Source organism: Hipposideros armiger, unplaced genomic scaffold, assembly GCF_001890085.2.
Source record: "Hipposideros armiger isolate ML-2016 unplaced genomic scaffold, ASM189008v1 scaffold_33, whole genome shotgun sequence".
NCBI classification, from domain to species: Eukaryota; Metazoa; Chordata; class Mammalia; order Chiroptera; family Hipposideridae; genus Hipposideros; species Hipposideros armiger.
In genome coordinates, this window is record NW_017731383.1 from 3687126 (window position 1) to 3710979 (window position 23854).

The window sequence follows — 23854 nt, forward strand, 5'->3', positions numbered from 1 at the left end:
CAGGTGTGGCTTCAGTTGCTCATGTTGCAGGGGTTGGGGTTTTGCCTGTGGTTCCTGCTGTTGTTGCGGCAGCTGTTCTTGCCCATCCTGCTGCTGCTGTGATTTGGGCCGATGTCCTGATAGTTGGTTTTGTGCTTGTTGCCCTTGCAGCTCCGGCTCCTGTTCTAACTGTTGCAACCCCTGCTGGGCTTCCTCAGGGGTCTCACTGGCTTCCATCAGGGCTGAGATTGCTGGCTGTAGTGGGCTGCTCCTCTCCTGAGCCTCCTCTTCCTCCTGACTCTCACTCCCACCGCTGCCACCTGTAGTGGAAATGGCAGGAAGCCAGGAGAGAAAGATCTATAGGCAGCTGTCTGATCCAGACCCCCAGGACCTCTGCACGTACCCTGCCCCATGTACAGCTACCTAGACTACAGACCGAGCTCTCAGCAGGGACCCAAAGCACTGGATCAAGGACAATTGCAACATGGCAAAAACTGAAAATGCCCAGAGGTGTGGGGTTGACTTAGAAATGTTTCCGAATGACTGCTGGTCACGTCACTTTGGACCCCAGCTCCCTGGCCCCTCCTCTGGGCCATCCCCTACACAGGCTCCATGCTTAGAGCTTCGCAGTGACACCAGCATGGGTCCTCCCCAGCGCCATTCCCTGAGAAGTCCTTTGTGCCTGATCACTATCCAGTGGAAATCAGTGAACCAACCAGCCATTCTAAGCCAAAATCCTATGCTGCACTCTGACCTCAGTGAGGGTCACACCTCAAATAAATGAAACTTGCGCCTTCTCTGTAAAGAATAAAGAATTTCTGTGAAGCTGCCTGGAAGTGTCACCACAAATAGTTGCTAAAAGTCACCAAAGTGTCAGAGAGTACACAGGTTTCCAATGGGAAGTTCTTGGTTCAGAGGAGTTTACTCTGTTCCTAACTCTACCAGTTAGCAGCTGTGCAACCTGCTGCAGGCTCAGAGCCCTCCATGTCTGTAAAATAGCTTGACAGTACCCACTGCCAGCTTCATGAGTGAAGCAGGAAGGGCCCTGGCACATCCCCTAGAACCTGGTAGATGCCTGAAAAGTTCCTCTCCCTGTGTGTTAGGAATTAGTTTGCAAACTAACAAACAGTTTGGAAATGCCAAGGATACAACTGGCTCCGCCTGAAATAGCCTCAAGACAGTAAGTGTTTGAGATTGTTATTCTAAAATGGAAAGGACTAACTCACAGCCCCAAACCAACATGGTGACCAGGCAATTACTTCACCTCTGGGAACCTGAGCTTCCCCATCTGCCAAGGGAGACAAATCCTCTCCAGGGACATTGGGAGAACCAGAGGTTATAAAGGTACAGCCCCAGCATTGCGTAGGCGCACAGTAAGCCCTGGAAAGCAGGAGCCCTTCCGGTGCTGCGTTTCATCTCCATGACATCGCCACACAGGTTCTCATTTTGAGCGTTGCTACCAGGTTAGCAGGAACTCTGAAGAGGCTTTCTCCATTCCCAAGCCTGAGTTCAACACCTCTTCTTCCTACCACATCATATTTTCAATTTCGTAATGGAAAGCAGAGGTTTGATTTATAAAATTTTGCTTTCTGGCCACTTTTCCACTAGATTGATTTAAAGAACCCAAGGGATCTCTAGATGTAAATAATTTCCTGTTAGAAAACTATTCCTAAGAACGTTTGCTTGGGCTAATGGATCAGTGAATGCATTTTTCATACACGCACACCGGCTGGAAGCACGGCAGTGGTGAGTGAAGACAGCCATGGACACCTGTCCCACCAGCAGATCCAAGGTCTCATAGATGCCTTTCTCCTGCCACCCCTGGGAGCAGTGGGGCCACATCCTGCCTCTGTGGGAGTCCTCCGTGTTGGGGCGCATGGCCATTCCTGACTTCTTCCGGCAGCAATGTTATCATTTCTAACAACGATGTTTTAGTAAACATATAGTTTAAGTTTCATCTGATGTGCATACCTCCACAAGACGTTTGTGAGTTAAGTATTTAAGCCAGAAGAGTCCTCATTTAGTCCACACATCTTGTCTGACCCCTCCATTTCCCTGGGTCCTTTTCATGCTCTGTTCAACCCTGCACCAGCCCCTCACTCAACATATCCAAAGCACAGCGTGAAATCAGCTCCCAGAAATGCGACCACAATAGAAAGTTTGCCCAGAGTGGGTCCTAGAGGGAGAGGGAGTTCTGGAATGTTCTGCACGGTCACATTTGCCTCTGGGCAAAAGGGGAGAAAGGCGGATGGGAGCGGAAGTCAAGGAAAAGTAGACAAAGCCAGAGGCCACGGGGCAATGGCTGAGGCACGAGGGGCAGAAGGAGAGAGCCCCCAGTCCCTGAATTCAATCTGGGAACTTGAGTCTGGAGCCAAAGACAGGTGGGAGGAAGGCAGAGGCCACCTGACTGCTGGGGAAACATACCTATCTGGGGTCAGAGGCATGGGCTAGGAACATCCGCACTGCAGGGGAGCCCCTCCCCAGCCAGACCACAGCCTGCAGGGCTGCCTCACAACATCCTGTGCCGGTGTGAACAGCTGCAACCTGCCCTCCACACCTGAAAACTGCCAGGAGGGTGTCCTTCCAGGCAGCAAGCTGCCTGCCACACTTCAGGCCCCTCTCTCAGCCCCAGCAGGCCTGAGGCTGTGTCAAAGGATCCCCGCTGGGGGCCTGAGAACTATCTCCTGGTATTGGAGGTCAGAAGCCCCACCAGCCCCTCACCTGAGAGGGTGTCAGGCCCTGGGCCCCCATCTTCAAGACACCGAAGCTCCAGCACGAAGGTCTCGGTCGCCGGCCCCAGCTCCATCCTGACGGTCAGACCAAGATTCCAGGGAGCTGGCTGTGCTGCGAGGAAGGAAGGAAGCTGTTCAGGTGGGCAGGAGTGTTGAGCCCCCAGCCCAAGGCACTGACTGCCAGAGAACCCCCAAATCTGCCTCAGGTCCCTGGAGCAGGCAGCTCCACCCACCCCTGGAAAGGACAGGGCAGTCCACAGGGGGAAGAGTGAGGAGGGAGGGCAGCCCCCAGGCCCACTCCCCAGCAGAGGCGGTCCTTCCTGTCCTGACTTTTTGCAGAGCCCCCAGTCAGCCCCATGTCTAGGCCAGCCCTGCAGCGGCTCCTCACTGAGGCGACTGTGGGAAATCAGACCGCCACTAGGATGGGGAGCTGAGTCCCAGAAGGGACATCTGGGAAGTTTGCAGAAAAGAGAGACTTGTCCATCTCATGCTCCCCGCCCATTCAAAGAACTGACAAGTCTGTTCACTCCCTGGTCTCCTGCCTCCCAGACTCAGGGCTCACCCAGCCTTCCCAGGCCACATGTGTCGAGCTGGCAGCTCAGCTCGGTGGGGAGGCAGGCTTCCAGAGCCCTACAACCATGGAAATGACATGGGGCCCTTCTGGCCCTGAGGTCTGGAGCGTTCCCCGCCTCTCCATGTCCCCCTGGCCCCCGCAGTGGTGGCCCCACATCCAGTCCTCCCTCTTCTCCTAACAGGATGACTCCAGGGCCCTCTACCCCTTCAGAACCCAGTCCAAAACCTCCCAAGAGAAGCATCTTGGGCTCGCCCAACTCTCCTAGGCACCGGGCCTCACCTGGTACAGCATTTCCTGCTCCTCGCACGAGGGGAGGTGTGGTCAGCAGGGGCTGGGAGGTGAAGGCCAAAGCCCTCAGCCAGTTCCTTCCTGAGGCGCCTCCATCCAGAAAGAGCCGGGGAGCCACTGGGCCACCCCGGGCGCCTTTCTGGGCACTCGGGAGGGTCTGCGCTGTCAGGGCTGCCCAGGTCGCCCTGGGCCAAAAGAAGGGACAGAGCTGAATTCAGGAGCAGAAGTTGGTGCCCGCCCCCCAGGTCGGGGGGTTGGAGGTGGGGGCGGGAAGGAGGCAGAGCCCGGATCCAGCGCCGGACTCAGAGCTGGCCTGACAGGACTATCGCGCGCGCCTTGGGCTCCGGGCGGACCAGGCGGGGCGGCCCCGGCTGAGGTTGGTAGGGGCCCGGGCAACACCAGTTTGGGTTCAGCCTGCGGCAGTCTAGGTCCGGCTGGGGTCCGCTGGCGGCCACAGGTGCCCGGAGCCCGCGGGTTGCGGGCGGGGGGCGGGCGGCGCGGCCAGGCGGCGGTGCCAGTTCGCTCGCCCGCCCGCCCGAGCGTGCGTCCGGCCGGCCTGCGTCCGTGCGGGCAGCGGCCGGGCCGGGGTGGGGGCGGCGGGGGCCGGCACAGGAAGTCCCCCTGGCATCCGCATCCTGTCCCCCTCCCGCCGCCCGCGCGCCCCCGCGCCCGGGCCCCGCTGCAGCCGCCGCCGCCGCCGCCGCCGCTCTAGGCAGCCGTGAGCTCGGTGGGCTTAACCCTTCCCGGCCCGGCTGCTTGCCCGTGGTGGGGGGCGGAGGGGGTGGTGTCGAGGAGGAGACCCTGCGGTGCGGAGAGCAGCGCACTCTGTCGCATCCCCGGGTGTGCGCGTGTCTGCGCTGGGCTCAGCGACCATCGCTGCACCGATGGAGGGAGGCGGCGGCTCCCAGCCTCAGGGCGCCCATGGCCCCAAGACAAATTGTGGTCAATTAGCTCTCAATTAGATGACACTCAGTTAATGGAGAGGCCCCATCCTGGGCCGTGCAGTCTCTGAAGGAGCCGCCCTGCTCCACACCACGGACCCTCCTCCTGGACCCTGGGGTGGCGAGGGCAGGCCTGCAGGGTGGGGAGTATGTGCCCTGGGTGGGCTGGGGCGCTAAAGGACCAGATGGGGCCGTAGGCCGCCCTCTCGCTGGAGGGCTGAGCTCATCCCTGTCTGGACCCCCTGCTGGCTTCCTCTGTGCACCAGGCGGGTGGTCAGGCCCCCTCGGCCGCCGCCAGGTCCCTCTCCCTGGAGGCGCCAAGCTGCTTCCTGCCTGCGTCAGGGGTCTCCTCCTCAGGGAGGCCTTACATGACCACCCCAGTATCCCATCACTTTGCGGTACAGCTTCAAGCTGACCTCTAATCCCGAGTTCACATTTAAATCAGATACTCAGATTCTCTTGAAAAATCCAAAAATCTGGCATGGAGAGCTGCTCCTGGGGTGGAATGTGGGAATGCCCCACTGGGGGGTGAGGCAGGAAGGAGCCCTCATGTGGTCACAGCCCCTCCCCTGCTTACTGTTTCCATCCACACATGTGGCCCCCTTGTTGACGTCCTGGCCTCACAGGCACTGGAGCTTGGGACATCCCCTCAGGCCTTTGCCTGAAAGACTAAACCATCCCGAGGGCAGAGGGCCACATCTGCCTCATGGGGGTGGGGGTGGGGGGGAAACAAACGCAGCTTCAAGAACCTAGTTTTGCAGACAGAAAAATCTGGGTTCATAGCAGCCTCTTCCATCCAGGTATCAAGGCAAATTATTACCTTCCATCTGTGGAATGGGGACAGCACCCTGCTAGCCAGGAGCCTAAGGATATGTGAGCACCTGCCTCCTGCTATTGGCCGGTGTGCACCTTCCCTTCCCTTCCCTGGGACGGTCATACCTCCTGCCTCCGGGGAGACCCCATGCCCACAGGCCCCGAAGAACCCATCCCCCCTTGAATCTTTTACCTCTGCCTCTGCCTGCATTGGCTCATCCTCACGGCTCTCCCTTAAACATGCAAGCCCGCTTCTCCTGCCCTTGGTGGCCACACTTCCTGGGAAGATGCCCCATCCTAGTTCTGTCCATATCCTCATCCTTCCCCCTCTCCAACCTGGCCTCTGCCCCATCACTCCACCCAGACAACTCCCTTTAATGTCACCAGTGACCTCTGTGTCACTCAATCTTTCTTTATTCCACCTCTAGGCAGCATCGGACTGCTGCCTAGTGGTAGCTGCCAAGAGAGAGCAGCCTGTTCCCCCTTCCTCTTGGTCAGCCCCCTCTGACTCCTTTGCAGGCTCTGCTTCCTTCACCAGGGTTATTGCTCGCCCTTCCATGATGCAAACCTGCAGTAAGGTGTCTTCCCAAACCTAGTGTCCCCCTAAGAGCGTTTCTCCTGCCCATACCTGAGCAGCCAGCTCCAACAACCACCGCCCTCTCTGCGCCTTCTTTTCCCTTTAATTATTTTCATGGTAACACACGTACCTAAAGGAATCAGTCCAGTAGTTCTATGCCAGAAGAGCGTTAGCACTTCGGGAGTCCACTCCCATTGCTTCTCATAATTCTTGCCACACTTCTAAGTTGCACACTTATGATGCTATGACTCGATTTTCCTTTGTAGGTAGTAGCTATTGACATCCCGCTCTGAAAGATGCAGTTTGGAACTTCAGGAATGAAGAAAGAGCAACAGAAATTATAAACATATGAATGTCATAGACAATTTTTCTCCTAAGTTCTATAAAATATGCATAACATTGAAGGTAAAAATTATAACATTATATAGTGAGGTTTTCTGTGCATGAGATGTAATAACATGACAACAGTAACATAAAAGGGGGGGTACAAGTTGTAAGGCTTGTATACTGTACTTGAAGTGTTAAAACATTAAGTCTCAGTAGACTGTGATAAGTTAGGAATGTATCATTATAATCCCTAGAGAAACCATTAAAACACACACACACAATAACCAGAGATACAGCCAAAACATCAAAGGGTGAATTAAAAAGGAATATTAAGGAACTGAAGTTAGCGCAAGTAGTGGACTAAGGAACTCCGAAAATCCGCCCTTTCATAAAAGCAACTGTGTTAAACATTTCTAAACTTTATTTTCTTTATCTGATTACAAAATTAGTACGGCATGTTGCCAACATTTTAAACATCATACTTATTTGACAAATATTTACAGGTTCATTTTTCAGATCCTGTCTATACCAGTGCTAATTGAAATATGATGTAAGCCACTACTGTAATTGTAAAAATTCTAGTAGCCACCGTTAGAAGAGTAAAAAGAAATACGTGAAATTCATTTTGGTAATATATTTTATTTAACCAAATGTACCCAAAATAGTATCATTTCAACATGTAACTAATTTAAAAATTATTGAGGACTTTTACATTCTTTTTTTATATAAATCTTCCACACGTGCAGCATGTCTCCATTCAGCCTAGCACACTGGCTAGAGGCTTCCAGCCTAAAGTATGGAACAGCGTAAGTCCATACTTTAGAAAGGCTTAAGTCTCCTAAAATCCCAACCTCCAGAGCCAACCACTCCTAACAGCTGAGAGCACAGTCTTCCAGATGTTTCCGATAAAAATACATAGATGTATATACTTGTGAATTAACCAGGAATCTTTCAGTTGCAAGTGAAAGGAAATCACCTCCAAGTGGCTTAAGGAAAAAAAAAAAAAGGTTGGGAAGCATCTATAGCATCATGATTTAAAAGCCATCTACAGAAACCATCTTTAGGCATGTCAATCATCATCAGGACCCAGGACCTCTTCATTTGTCAGCTCTGTGTTTCTCTGTTAACAGCCACCTCCGTCCATGTGATTGCCCACCCCCCACCCAACTGCACACTTACATCCTCCCAGCCTCAAATGCAGAGAGGTTCTCCAGTAGTTCTGACTAGTCTTGGAATTGGGTTTCATTAGGGTTCACCAGGTTCATGTGTTCAGCGTTGGTCAGTCACCGTGGGGCTGCAGTGCTCAGCTCCGCCAGGCCTGGGTCATGCATCCCCACCTCCTGGTGTCAGGGACAGAGCCAGGGCCGCAGGGGTGAAATCAGGATGCTATCACTAAAAAGAAAAGAGGGGCTGGATTTTGGGTGGGCAGAAACAATACAGATTCGTTGTAACTAGAATATACTGTGGTTTTTCCTTTGTTTACACAGCTGAGATCATAATATACACATGGACTCGCATCAGCTTTCTCTTTAAATATGTTGGACATCTTTCCACATAGAACAAATATCTACCTAATTGGAAAAAACTCCCCCCAGCCTCCAACTCAACTGCAATGATATACCTTAGTTTATTTAACTGATGGCCATCTAAGCTTTCTCATCTTTTGATACTGCAAACATATTGTACCTAAAACCTAACGCAACTGAGAGAGCTCTTTTTTGAGATATGTCCCTACCACACTTGCTGGTCAAAGGATTATGAGTATATTTAAAATTTTTCATAGCTATTACCCTGATGCGGTTGTACTAATTTATTGGGTTGTCGGAAAGTACTTTTTCTATGTTTTTCGTTGCAAAAATGTGTCATGAGGCTTTTCTGACAACCCAATAAATCTTCACCAGCCAAGAATAAAAGTGCCTGTTTCCCAAACACTCTGCTGTTTCAAGGACGCTTTTAGTTCCAAATTTCACATACACCCAATTAAAGTTGGCTTAAGAGAGGGAAACACTATTATCTCACTTAAGAGGTGCAATGGTAGGGAGTTCTAGGCTTGGTTAAAGGCCTAAGGACACCTCAATGACCAACTCCCCAAGAGGACTGCCAGATGCTCAGTGCCTCAGAAAAGAGGTGCCATCTCCTCCAGGACAATGTCCAATGCCCAAACGTGTCCCGACTTCTGGTCCTTTTGGAGTTAGAGATCTTTCCAGGGAGCCATCTTTAGACTTACCCCCTCCTTAGCCAGAATCACACCCCATGCCCATTACAGAACCAAATTCTGACCAGAGGTATGGGAGGACATGCTGGTTTGGACCAATCACAATTCACTCCAACGAAGGAGCCCAGGGTCCCCAGATCAGGTGCCTCAAATGGGGTTCTTTATAGAGAAAGAGATGGCTGGCTGGCTGGCAAGAAATGGCCAGTAATTCTGTCACACACACTTGCTAACAACAATTTTTTCTAACGACTGCCAATGTGGGAGGCAAAATAACTTCATTTCTTTAGTTTACAGTTTTAAAGATTCTTCGTGATGTTGAACATTTTGTAAGCTGCAGAAGGCACCCAGGTATAATTAAAATAGTGCATTTTCAAGTAGCTGGATGATTTCTTTTCTGTCATTACTCTAGCAACTCAGATACCAAGTTAATTTCATTTTATCAGTTTGCTTTGTGTTTCTGACTTAATTACATTAAACATTTACATGGTCCCAAAGTCAAAACTACAAAACAAGGTACATTTGGCAGTCTTGTTTCACCCTGCTCCTCCTCCCTTCCCCTATTTTATTATTTTCCCTTATCCTTTATTTCTACTCATATTTCTCCCCACGTCCTTTCTTATGCAAAAAAGGGAGCACACCATAAACGCTTTTCTGGGCCTTGCTTTTTTCTTTTTACTTAATAAATCCTAGCAATCACTCCATAGCATGATCTAAAGCCTGAACAGTAGCTTAATATGCTTCCGTGTGGCTAAAACATGGTGACAGACTTATGGGAAGTTTTTGATCGTTTGCTACTATCCACAATGCTGCAAAGCCTTGTATGTATATTATTTTGTCTTTTTGCCATTGGATCTAGAAGTAGGTCCCAGGCAAAGGGCAAATGCATGTGTTATTTTGCTAAGTGCTGCACATTTCTCTCCAAAGGGGTTGTACCAATTTGCGCCTCCACCAGTTCCACTGAATTAAGTAGGTGATCCAACGTCTCATTTCTAGGGTTCCATCTGGCTCTTTTTCAGATCTGCTAGGAAATTCATGCTTCCTTTTCCTCTGCAGATACTTTCACGCCTGTCTTTTACTCCTTTAAATAAAGTAAGCATGAGTGTTTTAGTCTGACTTGACAATTCTGACACTGGAAACTCCTGAACCTGTCCCTGCTCATGCCACCTTGTGCATTTTTCACTGTGTATCGGTTGTTATTTTGAACAATCGTCTGTGGGCATTTTGAGGCCTGGGATGAATGCGTTCCCCCCAGAGGGGGTGCATTTGCTCCACCGCACACCCGAGAGGACTACAAGTCTAGGGACCCCATGAACTGAAGTCACAGAGGGAGGTGCCCTGGGGGTACTCAATGCTGTCACCGGGGTGAGGACCTGCCCAGCCCTCACTTCCCAGGGTGACCTTCTTCTGGTGTTTTCGATGCTCTGCAGTGCTGGAGGGCCTTCCCACAGAACTCTGTTTTCACTGAGGATGTAGGCCTTGGGGCTCCAGCAAAATGGAGATGGCCTCTTCGTAGACCCTCACCTTGACCCTGAATCCCTAGGGCCCTCAGGGCAAAAGTACCTCAGGGTACCTTACCTGCCTCTAGGTCGCTGCTTCCCCAGCGTCGGACCTGGAAGTTCTTTCCACCTGTAGGCTCTTTAATACTTCGAGCGAGTCTTGTCTTTTATCCAGCATTTTTAGTTAAAACAGAAGGGTGGGCCTGAAAAAGCTGGCTCATTGCTACCAGAAATAGAAGCTCTAACATGCACTTTTAAAAAATTAACTTTTAATGAGGCAAGTAACACGTGAGTACATCATCCTTATAAAAACATAAAACACATGCCATGTTGGCTAGTCTCTAGGCCCAAAAGGGGCTTTCCTTATTTACAGCAGCTGGGGTAATTCAAGTCCTGCAGCCTTTCATTACGACTCAGAATGGATTTTTAAATTAAAATTTTAAAAACAGAACTGACACTTGAACACTATACAGTAAGGCAAGGTCTCCTTTGGCCACCACCCCATTTCCAGTACCTTCCCCAGGCATCTCCCCTCTTTTCGGTTTGGTGTATATCCTTATCACGTTTACACACATATCCATGTACCTGTGGGAAAGTGGCAGTGCCATCTCTTTGTTTGTTTGTTTTTTAACGTACACGGCATTACATGCTTCATAATACTATGCAAGTTTTCACTTAGCAGTATTTCTGGAGGTTCTTCTCTTGTCAGCAGCCCATGGGGCAAAACCAGGAAGCCCACAGGTCAAATCCGGTTAATGAACATGTTAAGGTTAACCCAAGCAGTGCTGGGGTCGTTTCTTTGGGGGGCATGTTTTATTAGAGTATAATTAACTGCATATGGAAAAGTACACATCAGTGCACAACTTGATGAATTCACACAAATAGCACCTATGAAGCCTTTTAATCATCACCCATTCTCCACCACCATCTCAACTTGTAACACCACAGATTAGTTTCCAAATGAGGTTTTTCAAACTAAGAAAATACAGCAAAAAAATATACCTCCATTTTCTCTTGAAAACTCAGAAGCCCTGGCAACATTCAACTTGGTCCAAGTGCCCAGGTACAGCAACCATCAGATCAGCTCTAGGTGCCCTCCGGTTTGGCAGAGAACCAAGTTCCCTGATGTATAATTCTGGAAGCTTCATCCATTGGCATGACCTCCCTGGTCCCTAGCGATGTCTGAGTTTACAACATACGACTGGCCAATCCTCTATTGATGGCTAGTCAAGCTGTTTCTTATTTCCTTTATTAAAAAAAAAATACTGCACCCAGTGTTTCCATATAGATATGTGTGTGTGTCTCCAAAAGGTTCAAAAACATGTCCACAGAAAACCTTGTGCACAAATGTTCACCGCAGCATGGTTCATCAGAACCAAAGGGGTGCAAATGTACATCCACTATGAATGGATAAATAAAATGTGGTCCATCCACACCGTGGAATATTATTTAGCCATAAAAAATAACCAAGTAGCGGCCCTACTACAGTATGAACCTTGAACACATGATGCTCAATGAAATAAGCCAGTCACAAAAGAGCACGTATCCCATGATTCTGTCTACATGAAATGTCCAGAAAAGGCGAATCCATAGACAAAGTAGACCAGCGGTTGCCAGGGGCTGGGGGCAGAGGAGGAGTGACTGTTAACGGCTGCGGGGTTTCTTTGTGGGACAATGAAATGTTCTGAAATAGATAGCGGTGATGGCCGCACAACTGTAAATACACTGAAAACCAGTGAACTGCACAATTTCAATGAGTGAACTGGGTATGTGAATTCTCTCTCAATGGAGCTGTTACAATAGGCCCCCGGCTTTAGAGGGTTCCCAAGTGTGGATCGAAAATACAGGTTTTGATCCTCCATTGGTTGAATCCAGACATGAAACCCACAGATGCTTTAGTTTACACCTTTTTGTATAAGAGACCTGAGCATCCTTGGGTTTTGGGGGTCCTGGAACCAATCCCCACCAGACACAGAGGATGACTGTACCTCAAAAACAATCCTGCCGTGATCACCTTAAACATCCCTTTCTGTTTCTGTAATTGCTGGGTCACAGTCATTTTATCTTTTAATTTCCACAGTGTCTGAACAGATTTACTCTACCACAGTGTGATGTTTCCTCGCACCTTTAGCTACATTTTCCATTCTGCCAACCTGACAGGTGAGTGAAAAAACTGCATCTCATTTTCATTGACATTTCCCTGGTTATCAGTTTCAAAATCGTTTTATATTTATTGACCGTTTGTCTTTTCTCTTCTTTGAAATTTGTTTATATCCTTCACCCATTTTTTTACTGGAATGTCTTTTGATTAATATAGTTTTTAATACATTCTATACATATACTTTTGTTTTATACACTGAAAATATTTCCTCATGTAGCAATTTTTAATATATGGAAAACCTTTAGCAAGTGCCTGGCACAAATTCACCAATCAGGAGGGACACCATTTTTAATAGGTTGACTTAATTGCTCACAAACTGCTAAAAATGTCACCAAAGAAAGCCTGTGGCTCTAGTAGCTTTATTTCCTGGAACTGCGGAGTGGAGGCCGCCTTCTGGAAAAGAGCCATGCTCAGAGACCCTCTCTGACCACGAAGTGATGGAAAAAAGCTGCTCTCTCATCCTTTTCAGAAACACTGGGTACCAGAGTCAAATACCAAGAACTAGTCAAGGGCCAATCTCGTTAGCTTCATAGATGCCGCTCACCTAGGGAAGGGAGCAGGCATTTTACTTCAGTCCCTACTCTGACACCAGAAAATGTATACAGAAACGGGAAACACAGGGACAATGAAATCAAACTGAAATTTCTAGTTCATGGCTCTCAAAAGCATTTTAAACACACATTCCAGATAGGCTTTGCTTGCAGGCCCGTCCCTACATGCCTGCTGTGGCTGTGGGAAGCTGGCTGAGCAGGCTGCCACCCTGAGAAAGACACATGCTCAGGGGCCAGGCCAGCCAAGACTGGCCCTTCCTTCCAGTATCTGCATCCTCATCTGGAGGGATGCATTAAACTCCAGACTCAAAGAAGAAAGACACACACGCGTGCGCGCGCACATGGGGATTTATCAGGCAATCTGATTTGGTCTCATCTTCCGGGTCATGGCCTCCAGCCAGCCACACAAGGGTAAACAAACTACAAGGTTAAATTTCATCCTTCAAGTTAATCTCAGTCCTTTGATGCTCACAGTTTGCTTAACCATCTCATTCCTCACCTTCAGCCTACAGGATCCATGGTTACTGAGAACTTTCTTTCCTTCCAAAATTAATAAATGATAACTCAAAAGCACGTACCTTCCAATTGCGTACTAGCAAATAAATTCCTGAGGGCTGTGTTTTGTACCTGAGGGAAGAACTGTACCTGAAGCAAACAGACCGGGAGTGCCCTGATGTGCCAGCAGACCCCGGACACCATGCACAGCATGGGGTCGCTGTCGGCCATGCTTCTGTCAAAAGGAGTGGCCAAAATTGTATCCAATCTTCTCTTCTTGATCGTGGCAGGCTGGGGAAGAAACCACTGCAGCTCACATTTAGTAAGTTCTTAAAATACATTCCATAAAGTCTATAAAACTATTAAGAAAAAAATTTATTTGAAGATATGAAAGGAAATTTAGAGACCCCAATAAAAGAGAGAAGTTCCTTTCCTCAGTGGCGGGGACAATCCTCACAGGTGTCCATGAACAGTGCCAAGTGCTGTGTGTAAGCTCGTGATCACAAGGCTGCAGCTTCCAGCTCCCGGAGCTGTCCAAGTAGCCTGTTTATGGCAGGAACACGCCCCATCCACAAGGAAAGAAGCCAGACAAGGACTTGTAATGCTGCTTCTCACATCCGGGTCCCCGACAGCACAGGCTCAGAGCGTGTGTCTGAAAAGACACCCGACACAACAGGCTCACAGAATTCGCATCTTTTAAAGACGCCTGCATCGCTCCGTGGAGGGCTGGATGCTTTTCCTTTGTTCTGTCCAATCTGGACTCTAACGAATGTGTCCAGGTGGGAAGCACCTGGATGGCGACGCCACAGGACTTCCACACCAAGACAGTCCTGCCGGTGAGGAGGGGCCGCCTGGCTGCCCCCCACAGGTCGTCTTCTAAGGGAGGGTCGCCCCCTCTGGAAGGCCTCCTCCGACCCAGGCGCAGAAAGCACACTGCCACTCGGTGGTACGTGGGCCAGCCTAGCGGATGGGCCTGAATGGAAACGTCATGCCCGAGAGGAAGCTGTGCCCGGGGTGCGTGGGCAGGGCGGGGTGGGCGGCGGGATGGGCTGGCACGGCCCCGTAGCCCAGCGGGGGCGTGTGGATGTGAGGGTAGAACCCAGGGGGCAGTGCGGTGTGTGGTGACTGCTGCACGGGGCCCGAGATCACCAGCTGGAGCAGGCTGCAAACACAAGGAGAAGGATTAGGACACGTGGACTCCAACGACGACACCCACCTGACCCGCGGCATCGGGGCTGGTCCTGTCCCTATCATGGCGCCACAGGGGAGCCAGGGGAGAAGCCTGGATATGTGGGGCCCTCACACAATTGCCAGGAGAGGCACCAAGGCAGGCGCGGAACACGCAGGTTTCCAGATTGGGAAAGTGAGCAGGGAGGATGGAGGGTGGCTAGTGGCCAGGGACGGGCAGGAGGAGGGGACAGGGTTTAGACTGGGACCATGGCAGCGGGCAGAGGAGGGGCGGGCAGTGGGAAACGCCAAGAGCCTGAGAGCCACAATTCGGAGGGAGGGGCCTGAGGAGACCCAGGTGCCCCAAGAAGAAAGACTACAGGACTGCAGGGAGGGGGTCCCCAGTGTCTGCGGCTCGGGGACCACTGCAGGCCATCATCTGTTTCAGCCTCAACTGTCGACACTGAGAGAGTCTTGACAGAGGCCCCGCAGCCAGCAGGCCAGCAGGTGGGTTTTCTGTCATCCTTCATGACTGAGTCCTAACTGCACTCTTCGCAAAGCCACACGAAAGCTGGCCTTCCTGCCATCCAGGGGTCCTGCGGAGGCCTGGGCCCACTCCCTTCCCACTCCCAGCCCTGTGGAGCTTCAGACCCTCCTGCCGCTTGCGCCGTCACTCCTGGTGACAGGCTCCCGGGCTCTGGGAGCGTCCCCTTCCACCCACACCCATGCCCCCTGCTCATCACACCCGCGGCCTCCACAAACAACGGCATACCCATCCTTCTTGCCCCAACTCCCTTCTAGTCTCCATGACACCCCCAAGCCTGGGTGCTCTGCACCTTCTCCAGCCTGCGTTCTCTCTCTGGTTTGGGACATCCTCTGCCCTCCTGAATTCAATGTCATTTCCAATGCCATGGTCCCTTCTGAAACCCCTTGAGGAGCTTCGTCTTCTCAGTCTCATCCTTTCTAACTCCACTCTCAGCGGGAGGGGCTCAGGCAGTAGGCTGAGGGCATGAAGAAGGCTGGTGCCGTTAGTGGGCCGGCTCCCTATCAGCATTTTAAAGCCCTAAAAACATTAAAGATTAAATAAAAGCTGTGTCCAGAGAAGGGAAATGGTACAATGGGATTACTGCAAGAGGCGCCAACTTATACTGACAATGTCCTCAGATGCCTGGGAATTTTCTTACAGTCCAGAAAAAAAAAGAGACCAGTGTGGGCTCCTGGGGGAAATGTGGCCCTCGGGACAAACTGTCCACTCGGCCGATAGAAATCAAATCAAGCAGGACCATTTTATTCTACCTTCTATTGTCATATCTACCCAGATACTGTCCCCTGCAGAGCTGGACACAGAGGCCCCCTACCACGCTCAAAGGACACGGGTCCCCTGGCTGCAGCTATCTCACTGGCAGCCCGTGAATTAACATCTGCCTGATCCTTTGGCCTCAAATTAGGGATGTTTCTGTATTAGCCTGCCACCCGTGCCCATGCTGGCTGGTCCTGGCACACATGGTGCTGGCTCGCTCGTCGTCTATCCACAAGACCGACGAATGCCAACCTGGGAGCCCTACCACCTGTTAAAGACCAATGTGACCGTTATCATCCCACCAACTTAACTGGAGGTTTCACTTCTGTAAACCCTGCCATGTGCACGGGAAGTGCCTACAGGAGTTCTGCCTTCATCTACAAACATTTCAGTCGCCAGCTGCCACAATGGCTACACTCTTAGTGGATAGGACACAATGTTCTAGCCTTCCGACCTCACACAGCAAACATACTAGGTGCCCCCCTGGGACAGTCAGGTTGCTTCCAGGCTTTTGCTACTAATGCTGCATTTGCATCAAACATTTTTGTCCAGGTAGCTTTTTGCTTCTTTAAGTCAGTGGAATTAATTAGATTAAGCAGAATTCCTAAATCATGGAAATAACAGTAAAAGTGACAGCAGCAAACACTTCTTAAGACACTGTATAACAAGTACTGTTCTAAGTGCTTTCTGTTGTTTTTACTCATCTAATCCTCACAGAACCCCTCCTGCAGGATGTGGGGGAGGCAGCAGGGAGAGGCAGGTAGTTATTTTCCGGATTTTACAGAGAAGGTGGAAGGAGTGGGAGATAAGGAACTTGCCCAAGGTCACACAGACAGGAATTAGCAAAGCTGGAATTCTTCCCAGAAGCTGTGCGATCACAGTTCCTGCTTTTCACCACTATTATCACTGCTTCCCCCAAATTATGACAATAACCACCATTTATGAAGAGCGCCCCGTGTGCTGCAGCCCAGGCTGAGAAATATACAGACGTCAGTCACCCTGTTTAATCCTCAGCACAACCCCAGGAGGTCGGTGAATCAGTGCCTTCATTTTACAAGGGGGACAACGGAGGCTCAGAGCCCAGCCAGCGCGGCCGATGCCGAGGTGCTGGCCTGGCGGACACACTGCGCCCTAGAGATGGGGCTCTGCAGTATTTCCCAAAGGGCTGTGGCAACTCTCAATGTCATCGATACTGCACCTGTACCAATGTCACCACAAACACTATGCACAAGGGCTTAGGAACCGGTAAATGACTGCATTTATTCTGGTTTCTTTCCTCGACGCCAGCCATGACCATCCTTTTCAGCTTTGATTCACTCTCTCCGTGGCCTTTCTCTCATGGGGGTTTTGCCACAGCTGTCCCTACTTTTATCAAGTCCTTAAGGGGCTCTTTCTATACAGAAGCTCTAGACTGCAGACCAAGGCAGCCAGGACAAGGGGACCACCCTGCCTTGCACCCCACCCGTACCCCTCACCCAACTAGATGTCTTGAGAGGGCACTTACTTATTATGGGGCAGCCTGGAGCACAAGGTTCTCAGGTCCTCTGAAACCAAGGAGATACATAATTAGCAACAGGTGGGAGACAACAAGGTGGAATGTTCTCTGATGTTCTTTTCGAGGATGCTAGTGAGACAGTAACAGTGACTGATACCATGCTTTGCTAGCACTGTTAGAAACTGCATTCTCTTTTTCTTCAACTTTTGCTTTAACAAACTAGGCCCCAAATAGACTACATCACTTAAGAAAGGGGCAAGTTGTCGGATGGCTGCCAAAGGCCCAGAGGCAGGGCTCTCTGGGAGCCGATCAGACTCATGAGGCCTTAAGAGCATGAGAAGAGGGCAAGCCATCACCAGTGACCACATCTTGGGGCCACAGGCAGCTACTGGGAGCCAACAGTTAAAAAGCAAACACACGTGTGTCATTAGCATCAGCTCATTCTCCTGGGGCAGTTCAAGCATCAAAATGCAAAAGAATGAAGGAACCCTCAAAACAGGTGATGGGAATGTCTTAATGCACTTAAACCTGTGCATTTTACTTTATGTAAATTATGCCTCAATAAAAACGGACTGCAGAAAAATAAGATTCCCTAAGAGGAGAGCTATAAGCTATTCTCCGCTCAGCAAAACAGCCAGGAGACACTCCAGCGTCATGGTCGTGGCGCTCTGCCTGGGTATGTCCTGTGACGTCCCCCCACTTCCCATTCATGTTCACTATGAGGAAAGAAATCCTAAAAGAGGCAGAACACAGTAATTGTCCAGGAGCCCCCATTTTCTTACGGAGAGGTGGCAGTGTCCCCACCCCCAGAAAGGCCGGGACAGGAAATCACCCACCTCTTGTACACAGCAGGGCACCAGAGGCCATGGCCACCTGCAAAGCCTGTGCCAGCCGGTCCAGAGAGAGCTCGATCTCTTGGGAGGCGTTGAGGGGGTTCAGTTCATCTGCCAATCTGTTGATCTCCTCCACCAGCGGGACCATGTGGTCAAACAGGATGAGTCCCAGGCGCCCGTAGAGATTCTTCTCGGTCAGGTGCACCTGGAGCATCATGAGCACCTGCAGGATGCTGAGGTGGAGTTTGGAGTACAAGAGGTGGGAGTCTCTGTCCATCGCTCCTGAGTCCTGTGCAGCTTTGCTGGTGACGTGGCCGTTGGACAAGGAGGGCTTCTTCCTCCTTTTATAAGCCAGAGGGGCCTTCACACACCAGCGGATCAATCCAGTGAGCGGCGTGAGCTCTAAAAATCCTATTGGGAGATTGGCTGCTATCGGAGTATTTAAAAAAGTGATGAGAATCAATCTTGGGTCCTCAAAAATCCAGGTGACAATCATTTCAAGCAAGTCCAATGGTGGGATGAGATCATCTGCAAAGACATGTTAAGGCAGGAGGGTTTTCAGCCCCAGTGACAAGCAGACAGAGCGGAGATGGACCCCTACGCTCACAGTCCTTGTCACCCGCCACTCAGAACACCTACTCCGTTGCTTGTCTATCTTCTGTCTCCTGCCCTGGAACAGTCCCTCCGTGAGGCTAGGACTGTCATCTTAGTCAGTGTTTTACCCACGGTGACAGGACAGTCAGGCCAGGGTGGGGCTCAAGGAGTATTTAACTCAACAGTTCCCTAGAACTCCATTGTGCCTTGAAGAACGTTCATCCCGTGTGTCATTTAAATAAAATTCCACACTTTTTATGTCTGAAGCTCCCACCACACTTCTCTTTCCCTGGTGACTAAGGCTTCATCCCTGTGTCTGAGGCACATGACAGTTACAGTGGCCTTCAATGATCTGTCAGCTGCCAAGGGCCATCCCAACCCCAAACCTGGGACCCTTGTCTAAGCTACAGCCTGACCTCCTAATGCCCCCTAGGAACTGGCACGCTCCATGGCCTAGACAGAGAACAGTGATAAAAACAAATGTTGACATTTATTTTGGGCTTACTGTGTTCCAGGCACTGGTTTAATTCCTTTACACAGATTAACACATTTAATCCTCAAACAACCCCAGAGGAAACTGAGGCACCGGGATGTTAAGTAATTGCCCTAGGACTCATCAAAAGTATGTGGTGGGCCCAGCTCTGACCCTGGGTGTCCTGGCTCTTAACCACGATCCCATCCCGGGATCGGCGAGCAATGCCTTTAGGTGGCTGTGCACGGGAATGGGTCCCAGCCTCCCATCTCTGGGGCTGTGTACCCCGTAGCTCATGACAGAGCCCTGCCAGGCTGCTGAGGTCCGATGACACACATGAAGGAGTAAGGAAAAAAGAGAGGGAGGGAGAGAAAGAATGTATTGCAATTTTTAACCATTGGTGAATCTGGGTGAGTGAGATAGGAGTGTTTGTTATAATTTCCTTGCAACTGTCTTGAAGTTTGAAAATTTTTCAAAATAAAGAATGAAGGAGGGCCGGCTGAGTGGTGCATTGGTTAAGAGCTGGCTTGGGATGCCAGAGGGCCCCGGTTCGGATCCCACATATGAGGGCCAGTGACACTGCACTCTACAGCTAAGATGCTGAACAACAGCTCAACTTGGAGCTGGGCTGCCAGGAGTCGACAGCGAAGGCTGCAACCCCTGCTGCAGTGGGTTGCCATGGGCTAATGTGTGCAGCCAGCAGCCGCAGTGAGCGGCTGCCCAGAAGCCGGCAACTGATCTGCCTCACCCAGGAAGAGCGCAATGATGGTGCCAACTTGGGCCAGTAAAGCAACGTCCTCCACAACTATACTGAAGAACAAAATGACAGCAACTTGTCTGTTCCCCTTCCCCCAGTTCCCCAGTGTTGTTCTCATCCCCCAATTCCCCAATAAAAATCTTAAAAAAAAAAGAATGAGGGATTAAAAAAAAAAAGCAAGTCAAATCTAGGGAGAAAGCCACATTTCTTCCAGACACCAGATCCTAGCGTTTTGGGCTGTCTGCCACTTGGACCATTCTAGATCAGGCAACTGGGAATCACTAAGGAAAGCTTCCTGTTAGCAAATTCCAGAAGTCCAGGTGGCCCATTCCTTTAGTTTTCAGACTAAAATAAAACATACTTTTCAGAGAAAAAAAAGCCAAAGCATTCACTGGACATTTCATCTGGGTGTTCACTGGGGAAAGAACTGGCAATCAGCCAAAGCTTCTTTAATGGCAACAACCTATTTAAAGTTTACCTGACGACAAGTCATAAAGCGCAGTGACAGCAGTTATGAACTGGCAGCAGAAACGAGGGCTGGCACTGAATATCTGCTTCAGCGTCTGCACGGATCCTGGCACCAAACAGCAGTAGTCGTCCACGAGGGCTCTGGCTAACCTCACACAGTAGACCACAGGTGTCCGCTGGAAAAAAGCCACAGTTCACGTAACTACAGATGTCACGAGCTAGTAGACTAGAAAGTTCATGCCCCTGGTGAAGACCACCAGAACTGGCAGAACCATTGCTGGAGGGCTGAAGGTCTTAACAGCTTCCTTCGAAGCAGGGCTGGGCAAACTAAAGCCCACAGACCAAATCCATCTCACCACCCATTCCTGTAAATGAAGTTTTACTGAAACACAGCCCTGCTTGTGTTTGCCTCTTACATTTCAAGGGCAGAGCTGAGTAGCGGTGACAGAGACTATGTGACCCGTGAAGCCTAACATACTGCCCTTTACATAAAAGGCCTGACAACCCTTGTTTTGTAGTTTACTTAGGAAAGATCATTTCTGACTTGGGTGAGGAAATAACTTCCGTAACCCTGTAGGTGAGACCCCAAAGGTAAAAATTAACAGCTTGCGGCCACGTTAGAGGAATTGAGGACATTCTGTGAACTAGCACATGACATAGAGCAGTCCTTCCATTTCTCTTACAGTCCCATGCTCCTACAGGTTTCCATAACACTTTCAAGTCCCCATCACCACCCTCCTCTGCCTTTTTTCCTTCCCCCTCAGATGCTGATCTGTAACTGCTGCCATATTCAACAGTAGCTCAGGATGCTCTAGTTCCAGGGCCCCCAACATGGCCCGCAGGGGAAACTGCCAAGGAGACAGCAGACCAGGCTGTTCCTTCAGGCTGAACTCTGCCCACAGCACCACACTAGCCATCTCTGCCTTTCCTCTGGAGGAGGCTGGAACCCCTCGCCCCAGTGTGGCAAATCCTGACCCGAAAACCCTGAGCCCCTGTCCTGTTATTCACATCTGCTTTCATTTTGCCAAAACGCCAGCACAACCGCATCGTGAGCGATAAAAGGAAAAGGATATGATGAGTTACAAGATGCTAAACTTGATTTCACCAGGCTGTCAAGGGGTAGAAGTAATCTCGAGGTTAAATACAACACGATTGATTCAGATGCCCCAGAAATCACGCTGGTGAGAGTTAAGACACAGTTCCCACTGAAATTTACCTGTGTACTACAAAGAACAATATCTTTTTGAGAGCCAAAATTTAAGGATAAACAAGATTACAAAAAAAATTTAAATACATTGAAAGAAACCCAAATGGTTTCGACTGGGAAATGAAGGAGGTTTGTGAAACTGAATGTGGTAAATTCTGTTACCATAGCTGAGGATCATATTAATCAAAATTTTGAGTTGTAATTACTATAAATGGGTTATCAAATTTTCAGACTTTGAGTAAAAAAACAACATGAATCTTCCAAAATACCATCTAACATGATATCTACTGTAAATATACATTTTTTTCTTCAATATTTAAAAACACTCTAGAAGGCTCTCATGTTCATATCCATGAGAACAGCCATCCACTTTGTAATGTCATCCTGGAACATTTATGGAACATAAACTCACACGCTTACTGACCTCACTGTAAAAGGCAAACATTGCATAATCTGACATATTGGGTTGTTGAAAAAGTCATGACGTATTTTTTTCTGTGTTTTTAATTGCAAAAATGCATCATGACTTTTCCGACAACCCAATATAATAATCCTAAAAAAAAAAAAATCCTGTCTTTGAGGCTGCATGCATAGTTGTTTTCAAAATCCTACCTATGATTTTCAACTAAAAAATATTATTTTTCACTTGTTCTGAAGATGGAGGCTTTCTTTTTTTCAACTCATTTATCATTATAAACTACTGTTTTTTCAAGAATGGTTACTACCTGCATATAAATACAGGTCTGGGGTACCAGCATACATGGTAGTGACATCAAGTAGTTATCATGTGGAAAAGGCCTCTCGAGAAACCCAATTAATTGAAAATTCCTGACACTAAGCTCCTCTTCAGAGACTCCCAGGAAAAGGCTATTTCAGAAGTACCTGGAGCCAGGAGGCTGCACACTCCAACACTGGGATTCGACACACGGCCACTGCCATGGAGACCAGTTTTCCCAACAAGCTCATCCGGCTGTCATCGGCTTTGTTCCCTTGGGGGCTGAAAAGGGATGAGAAAATAATCTGCCGCACAGAGTCCTTGGTTTGCTCCTGGAAATAATTGCACATGATTTCAAGAAGTTGGAGTTCCTGAAGTGAATTCAATCTCTATAAAACAAACCCAGGAGAAGTGATGAGAAATTTAGTTTTAACACGCACGTTAACTCATAGTCAGAAAACAGAAACTATACTATTTTCCCCAGAGTACAGTACATTTCACCCCTCTGAAGCCCAGGTGCCAGGGAGTAGATCTCTACTGATAATCCCAGGAAATGTCATTATACATCATTATGCATCATCTCAGGGGCTCGGAATGACAAGCAGAGGTTTGAGACTCTCAGTAACAAGCCTTCCAAGTCTCCTCCTTTAACACCATTGAGACACGGCTGCCACACGCCGGGCAAAACAGGCCAACAGCTGAGCAATGCTCGGGACTCCAGAGAACGAGGCTACTGAAGGAGCAAGGCCAGCGGCGAGAAAGGGGCCCCGGATAGCAAGAGCGTTTGCGGTTTGCCCAACACTTGTCACCGAGACGGGGATAAAAAGAGCAGGAGCGTGCTGCTCCGGCCGCGGTCACCCCGCCCTTCGGTCAGCCCGCCGCACCTTGGGCTGCGCGCCGCGCTCCTTGGGCACCTGGAACACGAACTCCTCCAGCAGCTCCACCGGGCCCTTGTCCACGATGGGCAGCGGCGCGTTCTGCAGCTGGCTGCTGAAGTAGATGTCCAGGTGGTACAGCACCTCCTTGGCGGCGCTCAGCGCATCGCGGCGCAGCAGCGAGTGGCGGATGTCGCTCATGGCGCGGCCGCTGCAGTTCGGGGCACCGGGAGCGCGTCGGGACTTCCGCCCCGAGCCCCGCGGACGCGCCCGCCGTCCTGGAGACAAAGAGGCCGCGACCCAGCCTCCGCCCGCCGAGCCAGGCCTGGGCCGCGGCGCCCGCCCGGCCGTCGCTACCCGCTCAGGGCTGCTCAGGGGGTCATCTCCGCCGCCAGCCTGAGGAGACCCCAGGTGTGCGACTGCAGCGCCACGGAGAGCAGCGAGAGCCCGACGCTGCGGAGCCGAACGGCGGCGGAATGCCGAGCGCGGCGACGGCGGCCCGCAGGGGTCAAGCACAGTCCGCGGGGAGGGCCGGCTCTCAGGAGGGCGCCACCTGGCGGCTCGGCCCGCGGACGCAGAAGGGCGCCGCCACGGCCGGAGGTACGCCCCGCCGCCGCAAGCCACGCCCCCGGGCCACGAGACAGCCTTCGGACCACCGGGTCCCGCGAGTGCCAAACCGCCAGGATGGGGAGCCACTGCCACCAAAGAGGGCTAGTTGGGTCTTGCGCTCCCCCGCAGCCTCGCAAGGCGGGCCCAGGCTCCCTTTGCTTCCCTTGCCTGGGGTTCAGCGCCTACACGTTTCCTTTCACCCGGCTTTCCTAC

General features: G+C 50.4%; 2 protein-coding genes across 2 annotated transcripts in view; both read right to left on the reverse strand.

Annotated features, from left to right (window-relative positions):
* The window catches only part of ZNF853 (zinc finger protein 853), a 13721-nt gene extending 10053 nt beyond the window's left edge, over positions 1-3668 (reverse strand). Inside the window, exons 1-3 of the mRNA XM_019637425.1 lie at positions 3565-3668; positions 2701-2818; positions 6-299 (exon numbers count right to left, since the gene is read on the reverse strand). Of these exons, the coding sequence (XP_019492970.1) occupies positions 6-299; positions 2701-2818; positions 3565-3576 (424 nt within the window). The 5' untranslated portion in view covers positions 3577-3668. The remainder of the gene's footprint in view (positions 1-5; positions 300-2700; positions 2819-3564) is intronic.
* Positions 3669-13505: 9837 nt separating this feature from the next.
* INTS15 (integrator complex subunit 15) lies at positions 13506-23593 on the reverse strand. Its single transcript, XM_019637567.1, has 6 exons — positions 23042-23593; positions 22325-22546; positions 20246-20411; positions 17948-18472; positions 17121-17160; positions 13506-14311 (listed from the first exon to the last, which is right to left on the reverse strand). The coding sequence occupies exons 1-6, from the start codon at positions 23231-23233 to the stop codon at positions 14110-14112; spliced, it is 1347 nt and encodes a 448-aa protein (XP_019493112.1). The 5' UTR covers positions 23234-23593; the 3' UTR covers positions 13506-14109.
* Between the last annotated feature and the right edge of the window lie 261 nt (positions 23594-23854).

Excerpts from the sequence above, each read along its gene's own strand:
- INTS15 (XM_019637567.1), bottom strand. The coding sequence starts at position 23,233 with ATGAGCGACATCCGCCACTCGCTGCTGCGCCGCGATGCGCTGAGCGCC. Across the intron at positions 20,412-22,324 it reads GTGCAGCCTCCTGGCTCCAG|CGGACACCTGTGGTCTACTG; the intron begins GTACTTCTGAAA and ends GCTTTTTTCCAG. Across the intron at positions 17,161-17,947 it reads TGCCCTGCTGTGTACAAGAG|AGGACCTGAGAACCTTGTGC; the intron begins GTGGGTGATTTC and ends CCTTGGTTTCAG.